The sequence below is a fragment of the Dryobates pubescens genome, chromosome 17, assembly GCF_014839835.1.
Source record: "Dryobates pubescens isolate bDryPub1 chromosome 17, bDryPub1.pri, whole genome shotgun sequence".
Taxonomy (NCBI): Eukaryota; Metazoa; Chordata; class Aves; order Piciformes; family Picidae; genus Dryobates; species Dryobates pubescens.
Window position 1 is genome coordinate 17,630,522 of NC_071628.1, and position 22,924 is coordinate 17,653,445.

Genomic DNA, 22,924 nt, shown 5'->3' on the forward strand with positions numbered 1-22,924 from the left:
GCAGAGTAAACAGTCATGAGGGCAGTACTTCACTCAGTTGTGGAAAATGAACTCTTAAAAAAAAAAAAAGAAAAGAAAAGAAAATCTGGGTAGACAGCAATTGAGCCATTGCTTGCTAGGCCAACAACACTAAAGATCTATTCATACTACATTATGCCAGTTGATGGGAGAGGGGTGCAAAACCAGCAAGTACTGTATTCAAGAAAACTTCTTAATGCCTTACCTCTGCTGTGACAGCATTTGCTGTGTCTGCTTTACAAAAAGGTTTCTATGAGCAAAGCTTCATTTTCAAAAGTATTGCAAATTCTTAGGTAAATATTTGGATATCAGACTTGTGCAAATCTGTGCTAGGAGTTGCCATTCATACTAGAGGTATTTTATAGCCACCTTGGAACCTCCTGGTGGGTACGTAACTTACTCCAGGAGAAGACTCAAAACCAGGCAAAGCCAGCAGTCTTCAGGATGGGCTCAGAAGCAATTATGTTTGCAGTAACTATCACTTAATAATGTTGAGAAAGGAATAAATAAATAATGATTACATTCATGCAATGGCTAAGGGATCAACTGAAGCAACACATTTGTTTTGACAAGCAGTTCATTCAGCTTTGAAATGATCCTAAATTTCCTAGTAGGTTGCCAAATTTTCCAAATTCATACCATTTGAAATTTTATTTTGCCATTTCTCTCTATTATAACAGCAACGAAAAAGCTACTGAAATTCAGGTGATGTGAAGTCTTGCAAGTCATAAAGTAGTTTTCTATAAAACCTGTTTAAAAATTCAGTACAAATAAAAGTGGCTCACATCTACTTTTTATGGAAAATAACTGGTAAGGACTTAAAATTCCAAAGAGCAACAGCCCTCATGAATTCAGACCTTTCATTCCCATTTTCCCAGGCTAATTCAATTTCAGACTGGAGTACAAATATTAGTTGCAATGCAATATGCTGCCATGTTAAAAATGTGCAGTATGCAAAAAATCACTACCCTCCTGAAAAGAAAAGGCTATGAAAAGTTTAGGTTTCACTGAGGAAAAAATACTTTCATAATAGCTATAGAGTTTCAAATGTCTGCAAGACAGATACTATCCTACTACAACACCACAGCTCTGGTATTATGACTTTCCCCTATCATTCTACTACCTGAGTGATGTCAGTGTAAATTCAGGCACCATTAGTAAATTTTTGACCAAACATATACACAGCACTGACAAAGGAGTAAACAACCCTTCAGCTTACCAGTATGTGTAAAAAAGACACTGACAAAATGGAAAATTATATATTTTTTTTTATGATAAATTAATCCTATTATTTCCTCATTGCCCCGGAAAAGCGAAAAGCTAGACACTATTTACTCATCAATCCTTTATTCTTTCTTTAAGGATTCCTTTTACTGCAATTCAACACTGTTTACTTTGAAAGTAAGAAAACGGTAAAACTAAGTAGTCATGGAAGAATCCTCAATGCCGGTGTCCCTTGCTTTCCCTCTCCCTGCGCTTTAGCTCTTCTTTGTAGCAGTATGAACAGTAATTGTCAGTCTCAGGACGACCATAAAAGGAACAGTTCTCCTTCTTACAGCGGTTCTGCTGGATGGAATATATTGGGCAAACTGTGCTTCTGCCTTGGTTTTTATCATTGTTCAACCAGGTCTGAGGAGCATCCTCATCAGCATATTCTAAGCAGTCTCTAATATCACCAGTATTGAATCCATTTGTGTATGTCTGCGACTTGTGTTCAGTAGGCATGGCATAGCTCAGCGATTCCACCGTGTTCACTGTACGGATGCCAGAGATCCGGGCTGGGCTATAGCTCTGAGAAGACAGTGATCTGTTTTGTTGAGGATAGGTGGCACAAGTTTTTAAGGTGCCAACTACTGGCTTGTAGGTATCATCTTGGAAGCTCGATGGCTTGGAGTTGACATCATGCAAATGGATGACGCTTTGCCTTTGAACAGGTGGCGTATGGCTATAGTGGGCAGACACTGGAATGGGTCCACTTTTCTTAGCACCATTACTAGGTGAAGAAAATGACCCAGGAGTGGGACTAGTGCGATCTTTAAATTTTAAAACCAGCTGAGTTGTATGGCTTTGCGGCAAGATGGGTGATGCCCTGTCCTGAGGAGATGTTTCTAATTTTTCTTTTGAGTACGCTTCTGACTCAAGTTTCCTACTAGATGACCCATTCAGTGCAGCCTTCTTTTCAGCATCCTTTCTTTTCTGTTCCTGTTCTGCATTGAAACGCTCCTGTGCACTGGTCAAGTAATAGCCTATCATCTCCTCATGGAACTGATGCCTGTGACTGGTCAGCAGAAGGCCAGCAAAAATAAACTTTCGTTCACCCTGCATAGCAGCTCTCAAAATATTTAGGCTGAGTTTCACGTCAGTGCTGTACTTCCATGGGTCAGACTGCTTGTCAGAGAAGGATTTGGTGTTCATCTTTTCAGTGGGTGAGTTGCTAGCTCTGTCAGTCGGTGATGGAGTGGTCTTTTCAGATGGAGAAGTGCTTGCAGACTGTCCAGATTCCTCTTTGCTCCCTTTTCGAGACTTAGACTTCTTCTCTTTGACTTTCTCTACTGTGTCACCGTTTTTTCCATTCCCTGAATTAGCTCTGCTCATTTTGCCATGTACCAGGCCTCCAAGACCACCCATATTCTTTTTCAATTTAATTCCCAAGGTTTTACTGAGGCTTCCTATTTTATTTGCAACTGAATCCGTCCTGGTTTTGTCTTTATCTTTCCTCTGTTTGTCCTTTTCTTTTTCTTTACTGCTTTTGCCATTATTGCCATTGGAATTACTACAGATGGAATCTCGGTCCGAGTCCATTGAGTCAGCCAGAGACTGAACGTCTTCCCCGGCTGAAGCCGTAGGGGATTCTGGTTGAGCCAAAGGGGCCTGCTATGGAAAAGTAATTACAATTAGATATAGCAAAATCAGTTTCATACAGGCACTTGGTGCAAAACAAACAAACAAACAAACAAATCCAACATGGATTTTGACGTTGATTTTCAATGTACTTTTAATTAATGCACTGATACTTTAGAGTGGCTTCTTCACCAAATAAAGCTTGTCTGGCTGACTATGTATTTTGCTTGTTCCTACAGTAGCTTTTGGCTCATGTCAAGCACATTTGTAAAACAGAGGTCAGTCATTCAGAGGTTCTGTGAAAATCAGTGTCTGAATAATGGAGAGATGCAAGTGAATGCTCCTGTCGAGGGGGAGGCTGCAGCACAGCCTCCCTGCTTGTGTTGACCAGCTGGGTGGCTGGCCAGCACAGAGATCAGCCCTTCAGAAGGAAGCCTTTCCAATGCAGACTGTCTCTCGGTCAGGGGGAAGACAGAGAAGAGGGAAAGAGGCTGGTAACACTGATGGAAATGAGGCTCTGCTGAAAGCTGTGAGGGGAGTGCAGCACACAAATCTGCAGGTAGCTACATTTCAAAATTCATTATGTTCAAAGGCAAACTTATTTAAAGGGATTTCTTCATTGGCTGGGTCTCTGGTGCATGAAAATCAAAAGGTACCATAGCTAAACATCCTGCCTGAAATATTAAACATTGAACTTTGGCAAGCAGACTGAGGGATACAATGAGATGGATTCATTCTTATTGGAAATACAACATAGACAAAACCAGTGCCAGAAGCCTGGGTTGCAATTTATGTGTTAGGTAAAGTGATAAAACATTTATCTTGAAAATGCAATGTTGAAGAGCTTAGGATACTTTCAAATGCAGATCTGTTAATTTACTCCTGCTTTCAGGCACCATAAAACTAAAATCTACTAGAAATAAATATGGAACATTTAACTAACCATGATGCAGAAAAAAAAACCCCAAACAATAACCCCTGGTCTGGAGATGCACACACTTCCACTATAGAAATGCATGCCTGCTTCTTGTCTCTGGCTGCTTAGATGTTCTCCGTCTCTCTGAAATCCCGGAGCACCCCACCACCCAGTCAGGAGCAGAGCTGTTATCCCCACTTGGCAAAGGAGGAAATGAGTGTGAAAGTGACCTGACCATGCTCATGTGGCAAGTGTGAAGCAGAGAAAGGTAACCCAGGTCATACATGTTTCAGGCTCACAGCTTACAACCAGGGGACCATTTTTTGCCTGTCCTGTTTTTGATGTGGTAGCTACCACTGTAGAAACTGCAGAAAAATGGATTTTTCCCTTCTTGCAGCTTGTTAAATGCTTTTTCCTTTTATGTTCTGCTCCTTCTTTCAAATCCCATCTGTGTAGGCTGTCTAAATCACCTTCATCCTCTCCTAGCAACCTTTTGCCTCCAGACTAACCTCTCAATCCTATTCAGTGCAATTTGCAGAGTAATTTGCAGCTGACTAGGTGCCAGCTGGGCATGGTTCTAAAATAGCTTTCTGAAAGAACCAGGCTCCAGTTCAGCACCAGTCTGTGGCCTTTTGTCAGCCACTAAACCGGGATCTGTCCAGGGGTGCAAATGTATTCTCAGAAAGAGAAAGGACTTGGGATCCAGTGACCTAACAGTGGCTTTAGGAGAGCAGGCCAAAGTTCTGATCAAACAATAGGGAGAAAAGGTCTGGTTTAAGGTTTTTCTTTACTACATAGACTACTCAGATAAGTAACAGAAAGATTAAGCTAGGAAACACACTTCAGAACAGAGCATGCGTTGCAAAAAATATACAAGCAATTATGTTATTAAAACAAATAACTGGAAAAATCTGCCAGCCTGACTGCGATGATAATGAGCCAGGAAAGACTTGTCCCTGCTGCTAGGACACTGAGGTGTTTCCAGGCAGCTGGCCAGTTCAGGCAGCCTATCCTACTCAAAAAGCTGTTGTGCCTTGTACCTCTCATCTGGTTGAGACCTAGGAGAAAGTTTACCTTACCCGTGTCTCAGATGGTATGCGTATCCATGTTACATTCATATAGCTGTGTAGAAGATTAAGCTTTGCCTCAAGAGACAGAATCAAACTAAGGATGGAAAAAGAAAGGAACAAACAGTCAAAAAGCCTGAAAGAAAAAGCAGTACTTTTTTAACAGGGAGAAATTAATAGCAGCCTGAATCATGACCATCAGCTGGAAACCCACCCATGTCTTCTCTCATGTATCCAGAAAACATGAACAGAACCCTTTCTGTAAGTAGTTCTCCCAGTATTTCAATCAGGTATGGCTCAAGACATTTTACTGCTTAACACTGAAGTTACAGAAAGGTCTTACTTGGCCAGTCTGGTGTTATCATTGTCATCTTTTCCCCACTCCCAGTCTTTCCCAGGATCGACTGCAAAGTGCAAAGGCAGTAACTTGTGTTCAGAGTCAGTCAGGGGGATCACCGCTGAAGTAGAGAAGAAACAAGGATTGGGGGGAGAGGGGGAACAAAAATGACATAAAAAAATTATTCAGCTGTGAAAAGCAGCATAACTGGCTGAAGAACAAAGGCAGAATTTGAGTGTGCTGCAGAACTGTCTCGTTCAGAGCACCACAAATGTTTTATACCAGGCTCCATTTCTCTATTTTGATGGTTGTGCAGTAGAAGAGGACAGGCCAATACATGATTGCTCCTGGAGTGAAAGATAGTCACCTGTGCTGGAGGGGAGACCTCAGCTCAACACTGCTGTTCTGTAACGCACAATAAACATTTCCTGGAGACAGAGCCAGCAGGATAGCAGAAAGTAATAAAAAGTTGAATCATCCCTGCCTCTCTCTGACACAGATGCACATACTTGTAAATTATTTTGTCTTTACAGTTTAGTACCTTTTTGTTTTCCACTGTCAGAGAAACAAAAATACACTGATAACAGCATTAAGAAGGAAAGCAAAACCCAGTTATAGTGATTTTGGTCTTAAACTGTGAATTCACACAATTGAGGAGTGTAGATCAGCGTACCTATGGGTTAAGAGGTCAGCTTGAGGGCTGTCTGGAGTGTAGTGAAAAGACCATTACTGCTGTTACATCACAGCATTACTGCCTAGCTGCTTTGGCTCTTCTGTCCTTTCCACTCTCTGCTAGAGCTCTGCCTTCTGACCATATCTTAATGATTTTGCTCTATCCTCAGCACACAGGGACTGCACTCTGATTTTACAGAGTGTCTATCATTCATCACCAGCAAGAAACTAAGAGAAAACCACTGTCAGCTTTAATTAAAGCCAGCAATTTGCTTTCATTTCAACAGGGAAAAAAAAAAAAAAAGTCTGTCGAGGGCCTGGGTGGAATCCTCAGCATGGTGCAGGTCACTGCTGCTCCTCTGACAACCAATCAAGGAATTTAATTTTCTGTACCAGAACCCATAGGTACTCATTCCAGGGAAAAGAAGGAGCAAACAAACCTGGAGAAATCATTCAAACATTATAGTACCAAATTACTGAAAACTTATTGCACTTCCTGGTTATATGCCATTTATAATCTTTCCTGCAGTTTAGAAAACACGTTGTCAAAACAGAGGTATAACATTTTTTGTTAACTATTGTTCCTCAGCTAGCAGGATGCAGGAAATTTAATCTGTGTTTTCGATTAACATGGTGAGGTCAGTATTTGGTTCACACAGTTTGACATCTAGTGCAGAAAGTGTAAAGCCAGTCTCATCCTCGGAGGCTGGAAATGAAAAGGTCAAACCTCTACCAATGTCATGGAAATGTTGCCCCCTACTGCTTATAGGAGGGAATTCTTCAAATATTTAAGTGCAAATGTAGTACAGAAAAGCTGGGGATTCATTAACTCTGATTGCAGATAAGAGGATGGTGAGTATGTCTCTTTAGACACATTTATAGTACTGCTCTAAATTATATGATAAAAGACTATATGCTAAAGCAGAACTTCAGGTGTTCACATAAGCATTTACTTGGCCACGCACACTTCACAAATACAGAACACACTGCCTCCTGCTCCCAGCAGCATAAACATGTATGGATGGATATGCAGTAATTCAGACAGCTTCAGATACTGCTCCTGTCATCCAGTTGCATATGACTGTAAGTTATGAATGGCCTGGCTGTTAGAGATGCTCCTTTTAGGGGCTCTAGGCTACATTCTGACAGTTCAAAATCTGGCCATGTACTGTGACACCTGGTCCACTGTTTTTTGACTCTTACAATTGTGGGTCTCCCTTCCTCTGTATCAAAGCTGCCAATATCTCTATGCTGATGAGGTACAAAAAATAGGCATTATTAGAGCATCTTTGTGCCAACCTATTTCCTGTTGCAGCATTTGAAGAACAATAGCAATGCTGTGTTAGCTGTTACACTGCTGCAGTCTCTAACAGCAACCAGCTTGGCAGCTGAAAGCTGAAGCATCCCCCCCTTCATCCAAGACTCAATGCCAAGTACCCTCTGCTGCTGTATAGAACTGAAGCCTCTGTGTTCAAGGCAGTAAAACATATAAAATCAGATGATAAAAAAGAAATACTACTTTGATTCAATAACCCTTGTAATTAACCTGGATGAACTTACACATGAACAAAGCCAGTATCTAATTTTACTGATGCTGTGATGGTATTTGACAGTTTTTTCTCTCCCAGCAGTTTTCCTGTGTGACTACATGTGTATGAAAATCCCACAGAAAGACATTTTCTAACCACAAAAAGCATATTTAACATTATTGCTAGCACTTGTAGGAGAAATCAACTATGTGACCTTCTTATCAAACCCAAGATTTTGCAGTGTGTAATTAACAACAATATATGGCTTGTAACATTAAGAATATTTCAGTAGGTGGCACCAAGGTGTATCAACAAATACTTTTAAAACAGACTGAAAGGTAGGGTCAGAGCAGCTGAAAGTAATTTCCTTCACTAACTTGTGTCAGTCCTATTCCTTAAAGGATGCCACAACAGCAGAAGGTTTAGTGGGGGGCAGTTATCCATCTACAAAGTTACTGTAGAGACAGTTAAGTTTTGTGTATTTAATCAACCTTTTTACACATACAGGCTCTTGTAAGCCCCGTGATAATGAAGTATTTTCTGAAGGCAGATAGGTGTGCCTGAAATAAATGAGGTTACTGACATAGGATACGGATATTCCAATCCCAATTGTTAGTAAGGAAGAAATGGACTCTGCCTACTCCAGAAATTGTCTTTCTTTTACCACCAACAGAACTATGACCTAAAAAAAGATCAAGACTGAGGACAGGCAGAGTTGTTCTCCAAGACAACAACTCTACATTTTGTAATACAGACATACATAGAGGACCTGCTAACTTAATAGCATGCTGACATTACAGTCCTGGTCACACTGTACCATCAACAACCATCAACAGCCTGCTTAAAAAGGCTCTACAAAACTCTATCTTCAGTCATATCACATTATTACATTAAAATGATTTCCTTTGCAGACTGTAATTTCTCACAAGGTATTTCCCATCACACCTCAGGGTACTCTTTTGAAAATGGGTCTCACGTGGAAAGCATTTTCCTAAGGGCTGCTCCTCTACAGGCTGAGCACTGGAAGGCAACTGCAATGTCCCAGTGTATAATGCAAAGGCCAGACCTATTGCCAAGCACCTACCTACAAATCCCTGAAATAGCTACGTGCTACTGGACGCTGAACAACTGCACTGGATTGATTTTACCACTGAATATCTGACATCTGGATCAACCTTGTTCTTTGTCTCAACAATTCAGTCTCTCAGCAATACGAAGTTTGCCAACACCACATGCCATCCTTTGTAGTGTTTTCCATCTTGCCCAACCTCATGTAAAACACACTCTGCTCCTTCTAAGAAGGATAATTTAACTGGTTGTCAAATTCTTGTGTGAAGATGTCTACAACAAAAGCTGTTGTCCAAGAGTTTTATTCCTTTGCCTCATTTGAATGAGAATCTTTTTCTCTGTTTTGCACAGCTGCTGCTAGCATGCTGGCTCGTAAGCATGGAAAATGCCCAACACATCCAAAATCAGGTGAAATGCACATAGTGTTAGCAAATTAAATGAAGGATATTTAGTGGCCTCTAAACTCTCTCTAGGGAGGAGAGCTAAGTGAAATTCCCTCAGGAGGTGGCAACAGCCAGCACATGCATTCCATGTTTACATTACAGGCATGTGCATTCATAAGGGGAACACCTCTGCAGTGCCATCAGGCAAAACAAAGAGGACTCATACCTAACAGCGAAACTCCACTGAATAGTTGTAAAGCCTCACCACATTACTGACAAAGCACTTTTCCCTCTCACACAAAGGAGCAAAGACAGAGAGGAATTCATCTCACAGCTTTCTGTTACTAAGTTGTTACAAAGAAAGCCAGTTATAGCTAGCACTTAGGCTACTGATGTAGGAACAAATTCAGTCCTGAAGCTCTCGTCACTCCCAGTTCAGGAAACTCCAACTTAACGCAAAAATTTTTGCTCATTTCTGTCATTGTTCCAAAGTAAAACAGAAGACAGCAAGAAGATAAAAATGCTTAAACTAAATATTTTTAAATGAAAGAAGGGCATTTAGCACACCAAAAGAGAGATTTTTCCATCACATGCTTTTTCAGTAGTAATCTGGCTCACACTTAATCTTCTCAACACTTTACTAACACAAGAACTCAGAAGCACAGCAGGTAACTACGATTATACCTATTTATATATGGAACTGACAGAAAGAGTTGAAGTGCCCAAGACAGTGATAGCACAAGAATTAGGCCTGAAGAGTTCTTGGCTCTCAGTCTTGTGATGAAGCCACTTAGACTCTTAAGCATGCAGCAATAAACTGTTAGTGGTTATTGTTTCCTTTCTGATAGATGAATACATCTATAGGTAGAAAAAAAATCTTTTGTAGGTGGCATTCAATAGACACCCTCAGCTTGCTGTGTTTACAGCATACCTTGCTCTCTCTGTTGATCTTTTTGTTCCATGGAAACAAGAGCAGAGAAATGGGCCTGATCATAGGCTAGCACAAGTGGTGAGCAATGGCATCTGTTTGGTAGAACTTCAAGTGGCAAATAAATTCCTCCAAATGGTATAGGTGCAAATGCTGCAAAGAAAAATGAGATTTTCATTATTTTTAAAACTACTTCAAAAAATAGACAGTGATGTTGCTTCCTCTGTATGTAACAACATACAATACCACAACACTTTGAGAGCTCCAGAAGAGCCTAAGGTGGAGTAATCAATGTAGAAATGTCGTAAGAACAGGTAAAATATCATTATAAAAACATCAGGAAGTATAATAACAACAGTAATCATAGAATGGCTACGGTTGGAAGGGACCTTAGAGATCATCTACTTCAACCTTCCTGCCACTGGCAGGGATGCCTCTCAGCTAGACTCATGGCCTCATTCAACCTGCCTTTGAACACGCCCAGGGAGGAGGTATCCACAGCCTCCCCAGGAAATCTGTTCCAGAGTCTCACCACCCTATACTAGAGAACTTCGTCCTAAGATCCAGTCTAAACCTACTCTCCCTCTGCTTAAAACCATTCCCCTTGCCCTATTGCTAGACACCCTTATGAAAAGTCCCTCTCCAGCCTTCCTGTAGGATCCCTTCAGGTATTGAAAGGCAGCTAGAAGGTCCCCACCAGAGTCTTCTCTTCCCTAGGCTGAACAAGCCCAGCTACCTCACCCTATCTTTATAGCAGAGGTGTTCCAACCTTTGGATCATCTTTATGGCCCTCCTCTGGACTTGCTCCAATAGCTCTGTGTCCTTAGAATGGGGGCACCAGAACTGGATGCAGTATCCAATGTGGGGTCTCACAGGAGCAAAGGGGAAGAATCATCTCTCTTGACCTGCTCTTACATATATTTTCCTTGCTGTAGTTGTTTAATGGTAAAGATATTAAGGTCTTGATGACTGTCACACAAGTATGATACATATATGACATATGAAATGTATGACTTATTTAATTCATGAAGGTGCAGAAACTTCTTATGAAAAACTCTTACCTTCTCCCCCTGAGTCTCGTAACATAGTGTCTGCTACTACAACAATAGGTCTTCTCAAAATATGAGCTAAGACAAAAACATGGAACTCTTCTAAGCTTTCATACACTGGATCTTCTGAGTTATCAACTCTGGAAAACACAACATTGAGACTTTTTGAATCGACTTGAACCAGTCATTGAAATTGTAGTGAACCAACACAGTGCAGGAGCTATTTCTTCTTCCTTGTCACTCATATTCCTAGTCTTCTGAAACACATATGCCAATTATTGAAATAACAAACTTAACAAAATGGAATGGAAAATATATTTGGGAAAGAAAATAACAGCAACAGAGAAAGTGCTCTCACTTGTAGCCACCACACTAATTTAGTACTCAGCAAAATTCATTACTTTCTGATATTGTTTGATAACCTAAAGGGAATTAAAAAGGTAATTCTTCGGCAAGCTCCTGCTGTAAATCTGTGTTTGCCACAAAAAATAATTTCATATGACATCCTTGGCTTATCAGACTCTACAATGAGATGAGATTGGCAATGTAAGAAACACTGATAGCATCTTGAGTAGGAGGAGTATTTTCCCCTTTAACTGAAAGGGAAAAGTTGCCTACCCTGCTGTTCCACCTGGCCATCTGCTGTCTGTTTCTCTCTTTTGCCTTTAAACTGTGACTATGATCTGTTTTCATGTCCCTATGGGAACCCTGCTCCTCTTTCCCATGCATACACTCCAGATTCTCAGTTTGTCCCATTGACTCGTAACAGCTAAATCAACTTTAAATTAAGTTTCAGGATTCAAGCAGAATAGGAGACCAATGCCTATAGACTGCTGAGATGCACTAAAACAACACAAGGATCAAGTTCTTCAATCCGGTGATTAGACACAAGCATGAGGCCAGAATGAAATCTGAGTTTGTATCTTGATCTGCCACTGTTCAATTTCTGAAAGCTTTTCTTTTCCTGCTTAAGAATTCCAAAATTAAGCCAACACACATCACAGCTTACTAGCAAGTAGAAATTTCTGCTGTGGGTAGGTGTAGGAACCTATCCATTGGTTTCCTTACACAGTATTTCAGCAACGAGCTTCAACTCAAACAAAGAAAACCTGCACAGTAGTTTTCCCTCTTCAGGAGGAAAAAAGGATACAACATTGCCTGAAAGAGACAGAATGTGAATGGTTTGAGGTCCAGTTTTTATTTTGTAGTTTTATAGTCTTCACAAAATATCAATACTTTTTCTCCTCAGGCAACAGCAACATATAAGAAGCAGTTTTGAAGGCATATAATAAAAGAGAAAACTTAAATTAACTTTCCCTAGGTTGTCTTGGTGTTATGCTATTTTGCATTTAATTTTGTGGGAACGTACACTTTTGTGTAAAACACCTTCTCTGGTATGTGAGAGGCAAACATCTGTCAAACAGGAAGTATCTTGAATTCAACAAAAACTTATTAAATAAGGAAAAAAAAAACAATCATCCCACAGGTACTAGCATTTAATGTGACATAATCCTGATCTCTCCTTTGCCTTGAATTTTCTAGACTCTGGGGTATCCACTCTTTTAACACCTGAATAGCTCTCTGAACCAGCAGATTTGAATCACCACAGCAATTTGATTATTTCCCGTCTGTGTTTGACTTATGCACAATTTACATCAACTGAAAATAGGCCAGATGAAAAGATTTATTAGCCATGAGAAACTTCAGTAAGGAAAAAATATACTGTTACCATGAACCTGTCTGCACCCTATAATTGCTTCACATATTGAACATCTGAAAAGAAGCAGCTCACCTATACAAGACAATTAGATCAAACAAAAGCAATTTTAATGCAATGTCTTTGTTAAGTGATCTGAACTAAATTCTCTACAAGATGAAGGTCTTTGATGGACAGAGTGGTTTTGTATGAAGAATTGTCTGTTGAAATGCTCTGAATACCTAACCAAGACCAAAATCCCAGAGATTACATGCATTTGAGAGGTACTTCCTGTTTAATTGTTCTGGTTTTCTGCATTAAATCTTAATGGCACATGGGAAGATTACAGCAGTATTCCCTCTCTTCTTCCCCATTTAAAATCATCTGACTTTATTAGTAAGACAGTGCTAAAGTATATAAGACAGCTAGCTGGAAGATGACAGCTAATATGAAATAAGAACAGCATCCACTTTCAAGATCAGTATTAACTCACACGAGGATACAACACATCATTGAGCTTTCAACTCTACTAGGTGTTTGAGAAGTGAAGAACAACAGTAATTTTCCATTTTAGCTCTGGAAGAGGTTTTGAAATCTGTGACTGACAAGAAGTCTGCAAAATGAAGGAATGAGCTGGAATTTTCTCATTAGCAGAACTGCAATGATAGGTTCTTAACAAAACCAGAGGGTACAAGACATTTACTTTTTCTCAAAGCACTTGCTGCAATGGAGATAAATGAAAAATTAGGTTAATCTGAAATTTAGTTTTTACATTTACAGAAAGATGTGCAAATCTGCTTCAAAACAACAATCTGCTTAAAAGTTAATTAGTTTCTCAGCTTCAGTGCTTGAAGGGTTTTACATGTTGGAAACAAGAACTTAAGAATGAGGTTTTCTGTTTCCCTTTTTTTGTTTTCCTTTCTTCTTCTTTCTCTTCTTCTAACTTCCAAGTCTCAGAACAAGAGTGCTCTCAAAGCGGAAATCTTTAGAGATATAGTGCAAATTGAAGATCTGCTTCATATGTAGTTCATTCTGAAAGACAACTTGAAGGAACTTGCAGGTGAATGAGACAGCATAATTCCAGACTTAGGCTTGTCACTGAATTCTTTTGAAGCAGATACAATTTCTGATGCTTTAGCTAATTCTGACACCAAAGGAGAATGTCTCATCTACAATTCAAAGACTAATTTGCAAACTTTCTTAATAGAAAACCTACCTAGAGAACGTAATATACCCTACTTCAAAAATACTATTTTGAGCTAAACTGAGAAAATACCTCATTTTGTCATATTAGTTTTGTCTTTGGGATGGATGTAAAGAGAAATACATATTCACACATTTGGTTGGCTAAGTGTTTTTCCTGATGCCTCTTTCACTATTTCAAAGGAGAAAATAACTATTTCCTATTTATCCTTCCTTTATTTTGATTTGAAAAAACATACATGGGAACCACGACGAGAACATCTAAATATTTTTTTTAATGTAATAGTGCTGGTCCCTGTTTAAATATCTGGCAACTAAAAGATGGTTGATTGACTGGCAAATGCAACATTTGAGAATATGTCTGACTGGTAGATACTGAAAAACTACATTATCTGTGAAACATACAGAATGAAACGTGCAAAATAAGGGCAGAGAAAATTGATGGTGAACCCCCAAATTTAACAGAAATGTAAACTGAACTGCATTACAAAGACTAAACTGTATCAACAGGAAAATATCTACAAGCCTAAGAAACAAACTAGAGAGTAAAATGAAACCCCATGTTTGGTGTCCTCTTCCCCTCAAAATAAACAAAAATGAGACACATTATGGATGATTTTCGAAACCATGTCCTTCTGCATTAGTAGAATTACCTAGCCTAGACATCACAGGGTTAAAAGGGAAATACAATCTTCTTTCAAAGCCCAGAGAATATTTTTCTAAAGACTTTGTTACTCCTCTGGTGTTGTATGCCTTATTTTGACAGTTTACTTATCACGACTTGCAATTTTCTTCAGGAGAAAGAGTAGCTAAAGGAAAACATGAACTAAGGAAGCAAATACTACATATTTTCAGTGGTAAACACCAGATACAAAACCTAAAGCTTCTGCTGCATTATAAGGCTGGTCAATAGTCCTATACTTTGGGAACACCTGCACTGAATGGCAGGGCTGGTTTATCTTACCAGCTGTTTAAAGTAGATTTTGTATGTACATTGGGAATACTTCAATATGCTGTAGATACTATTTAATTCCAATTTTTTTTCACAAACATGTTTCTATCCATTTTTTCCAATTTTTTTTACCCCTGACACCATCTAATATTGTGGAACTGTTTATAAGAAGCTAATTGATTGAAATGCTACCAATTGAATATAGTACAAGCTGGTCTGCAAGAAACACACACTTTCCTCACTGCCTTTTAGCATGGGGTAGTAACTAGCAAACAAAACAATCAAAGTAGCTGCAATCAGCTGTGCTCTTTAATAGAATCAATCTAGATAAACAGATATGAAATCAGGTAAGAAAATAATCTGATGTGGTTCTTAGCAATATACCCAATGCAGAACCTTCCAGCCACATCAGACTTTGCTATGATGGGAGTGAATCATTTTATTTGAAATCAGTTTTACTTGAAAACCGTCTGTGATCATGAAATAACTCCTGTGTTTGAAAGCACTATTTATGTTACATGGGTTTAATAAAAGCTTAAATAGTCAAAAGAAAGAGCAACTATTCCTATTGGTGAAATACTAATTAGGGTTATTTTTAGTTAACTTTTTTTGTAACTGTTCAAAGACTGAAGCAGCATATTGGTTTTTCAGAGGAGTTTCACACTACAGTGTAACTTAATATTCTACTTTCTATTTAAAAGGACACTGCATACAAATAGTTCTTTAGCTTTAATGCCATATATATTACTGCGGCGCTAACACCTCCCCCCCCAAATGTTTAGGGTTAACAGCATTGTAGAACTGGAAAATAGAAATAATTACTTGATGACTTGACCTCCAAAAAAGATCTCTCTGAAGATTTTCTGTTTGAACTACAAAGCAAAAAAGGACTGAAACAGAAGTATGACTATGAGAAGAAGGCTTAAAGCTGTGCTAAAGCACAGAGGGGTGATATTTGGGTACAAACTGCTTTCATTTAGAATGCTATTAGAAGATGTGATATTATTCTATCATTCCACATTTTCTTAGCAAAAATATCTGAGCAGTGGCTACCTTTCTGCTAAGTGTCCCTCAAAGGAAAAGCTACAGATATTCAGCTAGATGAGGCACTTCATCTCCCTGAAGGTAAATGCTACTGCCAACATGCTTGCTCCAGAAACCAAGAAACTAGGATTTATGAAACCCAGTCTCTTTTGGATGCAAAGTAACCTCAAGTTAGTGTGGTAGCTGCAAGGAAATGTAGTCAAAGTGCTAAATGATGCAATGGAATGTATAGATTATTATCTTCTACTCTGTGAAGAAAATCACAACCAGTTGAAAAGGCAGTCTGATGGTCCTATGGATATCTTAATTCATTTGCAGTGCATTCTTTTCCTACTGATAACAAAACCAAAAAGGTTTTCTCAAGCTGTAAACTTACCCACCACCAGTGCCTCCATTTTTGCTGAAGTGCGTGCGAGGCTCGCTTGATGCCAGTTTAAGCAGTTCATTCCACTCCCGCTCCCATTCTTCTTCTGTATACACTAAACCTGACTATGGGAGAGAATGAAACAGCTTGGACGCCATGATAGTACAAAATGTAAGCAGAGTTCTGTAACAGTACTTCCAGCTAACTTATTTTGGGCTTCATACGTGATAGAGTTTAATATCTTGGACTATGAGTGGTTCAACATTCCTAGTCAAGTGAAATAATATTAACTAACCCACTAACGTATACTGGATTACATTTCTAGATGTGTGTCTTCTGCCAGAGATCCAGTTATCGCACCCATATGAATTCCTGGCACCAGTCTTAGCAGTTTTACTGCCCATTTCTGGAGGTTTGTTTTCTTCCCTGATATCTACCATCATGACGAATGCTTCTTTGGCAGACAGGTGGTGCTTCCAAGAGCAGAAAGGATTGTGCTTTTGTGCCCCTGTGTTTTCAGGTAGGCTGAATTAGCTAAGTCACTCACAGCTCAGCTATATTCTCTAGGCACTCTCTAGGTGTAAACATCTTCAGAAAATAATACATGCTGAAGTACAACTTTAAATCAGCAATCAAACCAAATCTGGGGATGATTTTAGTTAAGAGATTCACTAAACATTTGGTCACAGCTCTAAGAATCCTAATTCACCCTTCTGGGGAATCTTTCCTAAGTGGGGTTTTCTTTTAAAGAAAGAATTTCATCCCTTCATGTTACAATGTGGGATTTCATCCCTGTGGATTTCATCCCTACATGTTACAATGTTAAAGCTAAAGCATGCAGCAGCCCAAAGTTTTCTTAAGGTTCCAAACTAATCTTAGGCCTTTGTGGACACAAAGCTATGCACATTTATGCACAAAAAGCAACAAACACCTTTGCATTCTGATAGTAAAATGCAAAATACAAGTATATCTTTTTCCCATGCAGAATGGAAATACAAGGAAATTAACAGCAACTGAAACTTTTACACCAAATTTCAGAAGAATTCCATTGGCCCTGAAGACTTTCTTCAGGCCATACAGACCTCCTTATTCTGCTGAGTCTGTTGCCATCTCCATCTTCTTTTCAGTGCTTCTCTTTCAGCTCCTGTTCTCATCATAGTATAGAGTGCTTTACGTAAAACAAGGTCCCGGTCATGAAATCCCCACATCCCTAAAGTAGCACAGAATGACATCAGTTATAAAGAAATAAAGATATTGGAATAGTAAGTACAAATACAATTAATACTGCTCTATTAGCAAAAGAAGCATAGCTTGAACACTATTTAAAATTCTCCTCAGCAAATAATTCACTCATTGTTTTGAAGGTTTCCTACAGAAGCACTCAATATAGATAAGCTAATGAATTCATTAGAGAATTCTAGCAAAGTTTAAACTTTGAGTAAAGAATGACTAAGGATTTGAGTTGTTGCATTGTTTGCTTGCAGGCAACTTCAATTTTGCCCCAAGCAATGGAATATACAATGCACAGGTTGGTTTCAGCTGCAGTTGCCAACACAGCTTGCAGACACACAAATGCTAATGACGACTGCAGGCACTTTTGTGAACCACAGATGATACTGGCACCCAAAGGCCTTCTGCTCTTACACAGCAGGGTAGTAAATTTCCTGTGGCATTCCAGATGACTAAAAATACAACCAGCCACAGGGGCTCATGCTCATTTTAAGATAGTAAAAGACCTTCATGTAGTTGAGAACAGTAACATAAAACAAAAGAGAACAGAACTCTCACCAACACATGTGCCCATAGACAGCTAGTTAAAATATTGCCAGCTACTGGCACTAAATATGTTTATTTAAAACTCTGCAAGTCAAACTACTCAAAAAATTAGGTGTAAATAATACACAATTCCTCCTAATATAAAATGGAGAAAGATAAAAGGATTCTTGGATAAAGTAAAAGCTTTTCTTACTACTTCTTACAAAAAGAAGAGTTTCCTCAAAATACTAAAAATTCCAGTGTTTTTTAAAAAGTCACTTTTTGTTGTTCTGGTGACAGAAAATTTTAGCAACTGCAACAAACAAAGTAAGTTTCCTCGTAATAGGTTAGGATATAGAACACATAACAAGACTTTCAGCTTCACAGGTTTCTGTTTGTTTGATTTGAAGGCTTGTATTACTGGTAAATCAATCAACTGGAAATTGTTTTAATTCACCCCAAACTCTGTTTGCCAAAGCTTTTAACAAAAGCCAGCGAATTAATGCAATTTCTTGCCCACAATGAAGACAGTCCTGCAATAGCACCTGGAATCTGCCTGTTTCAGAGCCATTAGGTTGGATGGGCTCTGTAAGGAAAAATGCAGTTCACTGGTGTTAATGATACATGGGCTGTTCCAATTATACTTCTTTGATTACCTGATATAACTTTTACCTTTTTCTCTCAAGCATGCCTAAAGCAAACAATACTTTAGTGAAAGTTGAAGAAGACAGTGCTCCACAATCAGGCTTTTAACAGAAGTCTTTACATCTCATGCAATTCTGAGCTTTTGCTGGGGACAGAGAAAAGCGGTAAATATTTTTGGCAGAGGGTTTTGTGTACAGAGTGTCCCTTACCTAAAGATGCAGCATGCAAGAGGCAGTTTCCATCACCTGTTGTAGCTAAGGGAAGAAGACGTTTGCAGCTTGTACACACCGTGGACCACCAGTTTAGTCGTCCTGAAAAGAAAACATCTATCTGAATGGCAGAGTGGATTACTAGAACAGGATGCATGCTGTGTGCAGGCATACAGCAATGAGGTGTAATGTTAAAGCTTAATTGGGAACATCTTTTCTGACACATAAACTTAAATGTACCATCAGAAGAGAAAACTGAAAAGATGAGAAATAAGAGGCAAATACACTTTAACTATTCTCTAAATGTATTTGGAAGAAGAAGAGAGCACCTTTAATTAATTAGCATCTTTCATTCTCATATGCTGCATTCAGAGATGGATTTCCAGAGTTCATTGTCTGACTACCATTAGGAGCCTAGGTATCAGTTCCCAAGCATAACCGACACTGGCCTCTCATGCACAGATGACAGATTATGTTACAGTAATAAAGTCTCAATGGACAAAACTAACATGTATATGTTAATCAAGATCTATTACTGTTAGGTAAGTGTATTAAACACTGTTGTTTAAATCAGATTGTTTCAACAGTTGATTCTCCTCTCATTTACCATAGCATATATCACAATTAGACCTACTAAAATCAAACATTTACACTACCAGAGAATGACAATGAGATCAAATGCATGGCCTAAAGTGTAGGATAGTATGTGGCTTTCATTTAAGAACGTTTAGAGAACCACTTAACCATCACTGCTACACGAAGCATGTTTCAAAGATTGTAAACCAGAGATGTATTATGAAGAAGACTGGCAAGAAGACAGCTAATGTCACGGATCTAGATGAAGCAAAGAAAGCCATGAAGAGTATCACTGCCAAAGCCAGCACTGGAAGTTATGCCATTCCTGGCACACACATTCCCACATGGTAGCTTACTGGAGTGTTAAACCTTAGTTAAATGGTTAGGTGAATATTTCCAATACAAGTGAAGAGAATGTGACTAATTGTATAACATGTTTGGGGATAAAGAAGAGCAGATGATTAACGATAATGGGTAGAGCTGGTATATTTCCCAAGACTTCTGTAAAGTCTGTGGGTAATGCAGAATTGAAAATTGAATGAATAATGCAACAGGGAGTCCATTTCTTTGTTTGTCCTCTTTTGCAGGCTTTTTCTCCTGATTCCTTGTGAGCTGAGAAGAAATAGTATCCATGAACTTGCACAGTCAGTCTTGTGTATAAGGTTAAAACTTCAGAACAAAACTAAGTTCAAGCAATGAAAAAACAACCTTTTCTCCATGAACATTTTCATTACAAAATTATCCTGAAGTTTCCTTGTAACAGCAGGTCATATGTATTGTGGGGAAAAAAATAATTTTAACACGTGTCCCCAGTTACTTGTTCTGGGTACTATGAACTAGAAGGAACTCCTTTACTGTGAGGGTCACGGGACACTGGAACTGACTCCCCAGAGAGGTTGTGGAGTCTCTTTTCAAGACCCATCTGGATGCATTCCTGTGTGACCTGCACTAGATTCTGTGGTCCTGCTCTGGAGGGGGGGTTGGACTTGATGATCTCTGGAGATCCCTTCCAACCCTTAACATCCTATGATCCTTTGAACTAGGTAATTAAATTTCAATCAAACAATATGGGCTGAGAGCAGAGCAGATCCATAACTAAGCATATTTGGTAATCCTCATATGATTTTATCAGCTGGTTTATAAATGTCCAATATGTCAGAATAGGTTCATTGAGTTATAAATTAATTATGCATTAAAGAAGCTCAATTTAAAGCACCATTGGACAGCCTTTGGGAAAGATAAACCTGAAGTAACAAGTTACCCTTTTTAGCAATTCTTGTGTCTGTGAAATAACAACTTGCCACCTGTTTTTTGCAGAATGTTTTGGTGTTATATTCAGTAACAAGCTATACACCCAGGTGTTGCTCAAAGCATATTTACAAGACCTAAACCGAATGTACCTGTGGACTTAAATGAATAATGAGTGGTGCCACTTTGCAGATTAACTAGCAGTTATTGGTAATATATGGCAAAATCTGATGTTAGTGACTCTTTTGAAAACCAGAAGATTGCTATACAAGTAAGTGATCTGCTTTCAAGTAGGTTATGAATAAAGTGTTTGTGGGCTTGGTTAACATTACAAAGCTTATGGCTAACTGAAAAATCAGTGGAAATGCATTGGAATATATGTATATATATATATATATATATGTGCATTCCTTTAGGGAAACAGGAAAGTAGAGGTTAAATGAAAAATGGAAACAGTTTTGCCTCAGGCATATTTCTGTCTGCTTTGATAAGACAATTTTTATGGACAAATAAGACCTATTTCTCACCTTCCCTCCCTTTGTTGTTGGCCTCCTACTTGACCTTTCTTGCAAAATGATTTAATCTTAAAAATCCACAATTCCAAGAAATTGATATGTTGTTTTACAGCAAAAATACTCTGAGAATTAATACAGCCATATTCTAGTACATTAAAAATTGATCTTCATTCTAGATCAAGATTAAAACCTATACAGGTTTATTATCTAGCAACATACAATCAGAGGCAGAAACTGTGCAGAAGCAGAAGCTGTGGCCCTTTCTTCGCATGATACTTAAGACTATAGGTGCAAACTCAAAATCTGAATCTGGTTTCCTTCATGGCTGAAATCTGCCAGCTATTACTGTATTGGTATTATCCTAGTATCTGGTATTATCCTAGTCCTCCACTACCTACCATGGAGCAAACTTAACATATGCAGAACAGGTTGCCCAGAGAAGTTTTGGAGGCTTGAACCGTGGAAGAATTCAAAGCCAGGCTGGATGGGGCCTTGAGCACCCTGGTCTAGCAGGATGTCCTGTCCATGGCAGGGGTGTTGAAACTAGGTGATCTTTAAGGTCCCTTTTGACCCAACCCATTCTCTAGACCCTTTACCAACTCTGTTGCCCTTCTTTGTGCAACACTGTGCCAGCACTGAAAGTTATTCCCGGTGCTCAGCTTCCCTTGGCAGCCTTTCACGGTGCCAACAAACCCAGGGCTTCCACCTTTGCTTTAGACTCCAATCCACTAACCTTCACAACACTCTGCCTTCACATGTGCCAGAGGCCCAGCTCCAAAATGGAAAACAGCCAACAACTGCTCCCCCAGGGAAGGTGTCAGCATGGAATGCTGTTTCTGGTCCTCACCTTCCCTTGGCAGCCATTTCAGCTCAGACTGAGTGTGGCTTTTTTTTAACAGACAGTGCTATTTACAGCACTCTTTCATACAGCTAAGTGAGCCAGTCCTGGGCCAGCTCCTCGAAATCACTGAGAGGGCAGACATTTCACTGAGGACAACAAGTTGATCTATGCACAGAGGGACTCAATGTTGAGTCTTGCTCTTGTATGTGTGGCTACAGGTGAGACTTCTCACAGCTTTTCTTTTAGTTGTGGTTGAGTGTGCTGGATGTCTTTCCCATGTGGACACTGTAGCGTTTACCAAACAAGGTGCACCTTGCAAGCTTTTCTTCTATGGATATGCTAAAAAAAAAGCTAACTGCTTATTTTCATGAAACTTGTAGAAGCTTATTCACAAATGTCTGAAATGGGCAGAGCTGAACTTAAAAGATAAATAGTATTACCATCTAAAGACAGCTTACTGCCACAAGCTCAGTTTCTTTAAGAAACTAGGCTAAACCCAACCTTTGCTTCTTTTCTCCAGCACATCACATTTGCAGAAAATCCACCTCCCATCCATCCCCCAAGATGAGCAAATCACAAAAGAACACTTTCAGCTACCAAAGGCAAGTCTAATTCTGGACATGACATAGATTCTCAAAGCAATGGTTCACCCTAAACACTCACTAACTCACTAAAAATAAGTGAATAAATAAAGCATTTACCAATAAATTTTCTATACTTCAAAGAAAGGACCTTCTTGTAGGAGCTCTCTCTTTTAGTCTAGATGATGAAATCAGCTTTGCAGCAGCATCTGCAAGGCTATTCATATCTGCTGATGTCCTTGAAATGTAACGTTGAGCTGTGCATGTAGAAATGAGTAAACTGAGCAATCAAGTAAATGCTTCTTTTTTAGTCTGATGCATAAGCAACACAGACTGTCACAGAAGCAAATGACCAGAATGCAAATTAAGATCATTAAACAGGATGGCACAGAAATATGTGAGTAGGCCTAAATGGCTACAGATAACTGACACTGAATTCAGTTACTTGCAGGAGTTACTGGTTTTCTTCATTTGTTCCTTTCGTAAC

At 39.1% G+C, this 22,924-nt stretch overlaps 1 protein-coding gene across 4 annotated transcripts in view; it reads right to left on the reverse strand.

Annotated features, from left to right (window-relative positions):
* Positions 1–675: 675 nt before the first annotated feature.
* The window catches only part of OTUD7A (OTU deubiquitinase 7A), a 104,610-nt gene continuing 82,361 nt past the window's right edge, over positions 676–22,924 (reverse strand). For 3 of the 4 annotated variants that reach the window (XM_054169028.1, XM_054169027.1, XM_054169026.1), the window contains 8 exons: positions 18,677–18,778; positions 17,150–17,277; positions 16,080–16,192; positions 10,821–10,948; positions 9,763–9,912; positions 5,186–5,300; positions 4,855–4,939; positions 676–2,892 (listed from right to left, as the gene is read on the reverse strand). In XM_054169028.1, the coding sequence (XP_054025003.1) occupies positions 1,459–2,892; positions 4,855–4,939; positions 5,186–5,300; positions 9,763–9,912; positions 10,821–10,948; positions 16,080–16,192; positions 17,150–17,277; positions 18,677–18,778 (2,255 nt within the window). In that variant the 3' untranslated portion in view covers positions 676–1,458. The remainder of the gene's footprint in view (positions 2,893–4,854; positions 4,940–5,185; positions 5,301–9,762; positions 9,913–10,820; positions 10,949–16,079; positions 16,193–17,149; positions 17,278–18,676; positions 18,779–22,924) is intronic. The other variant, XM_054169029.1, reaches the window with a different exon arrangement.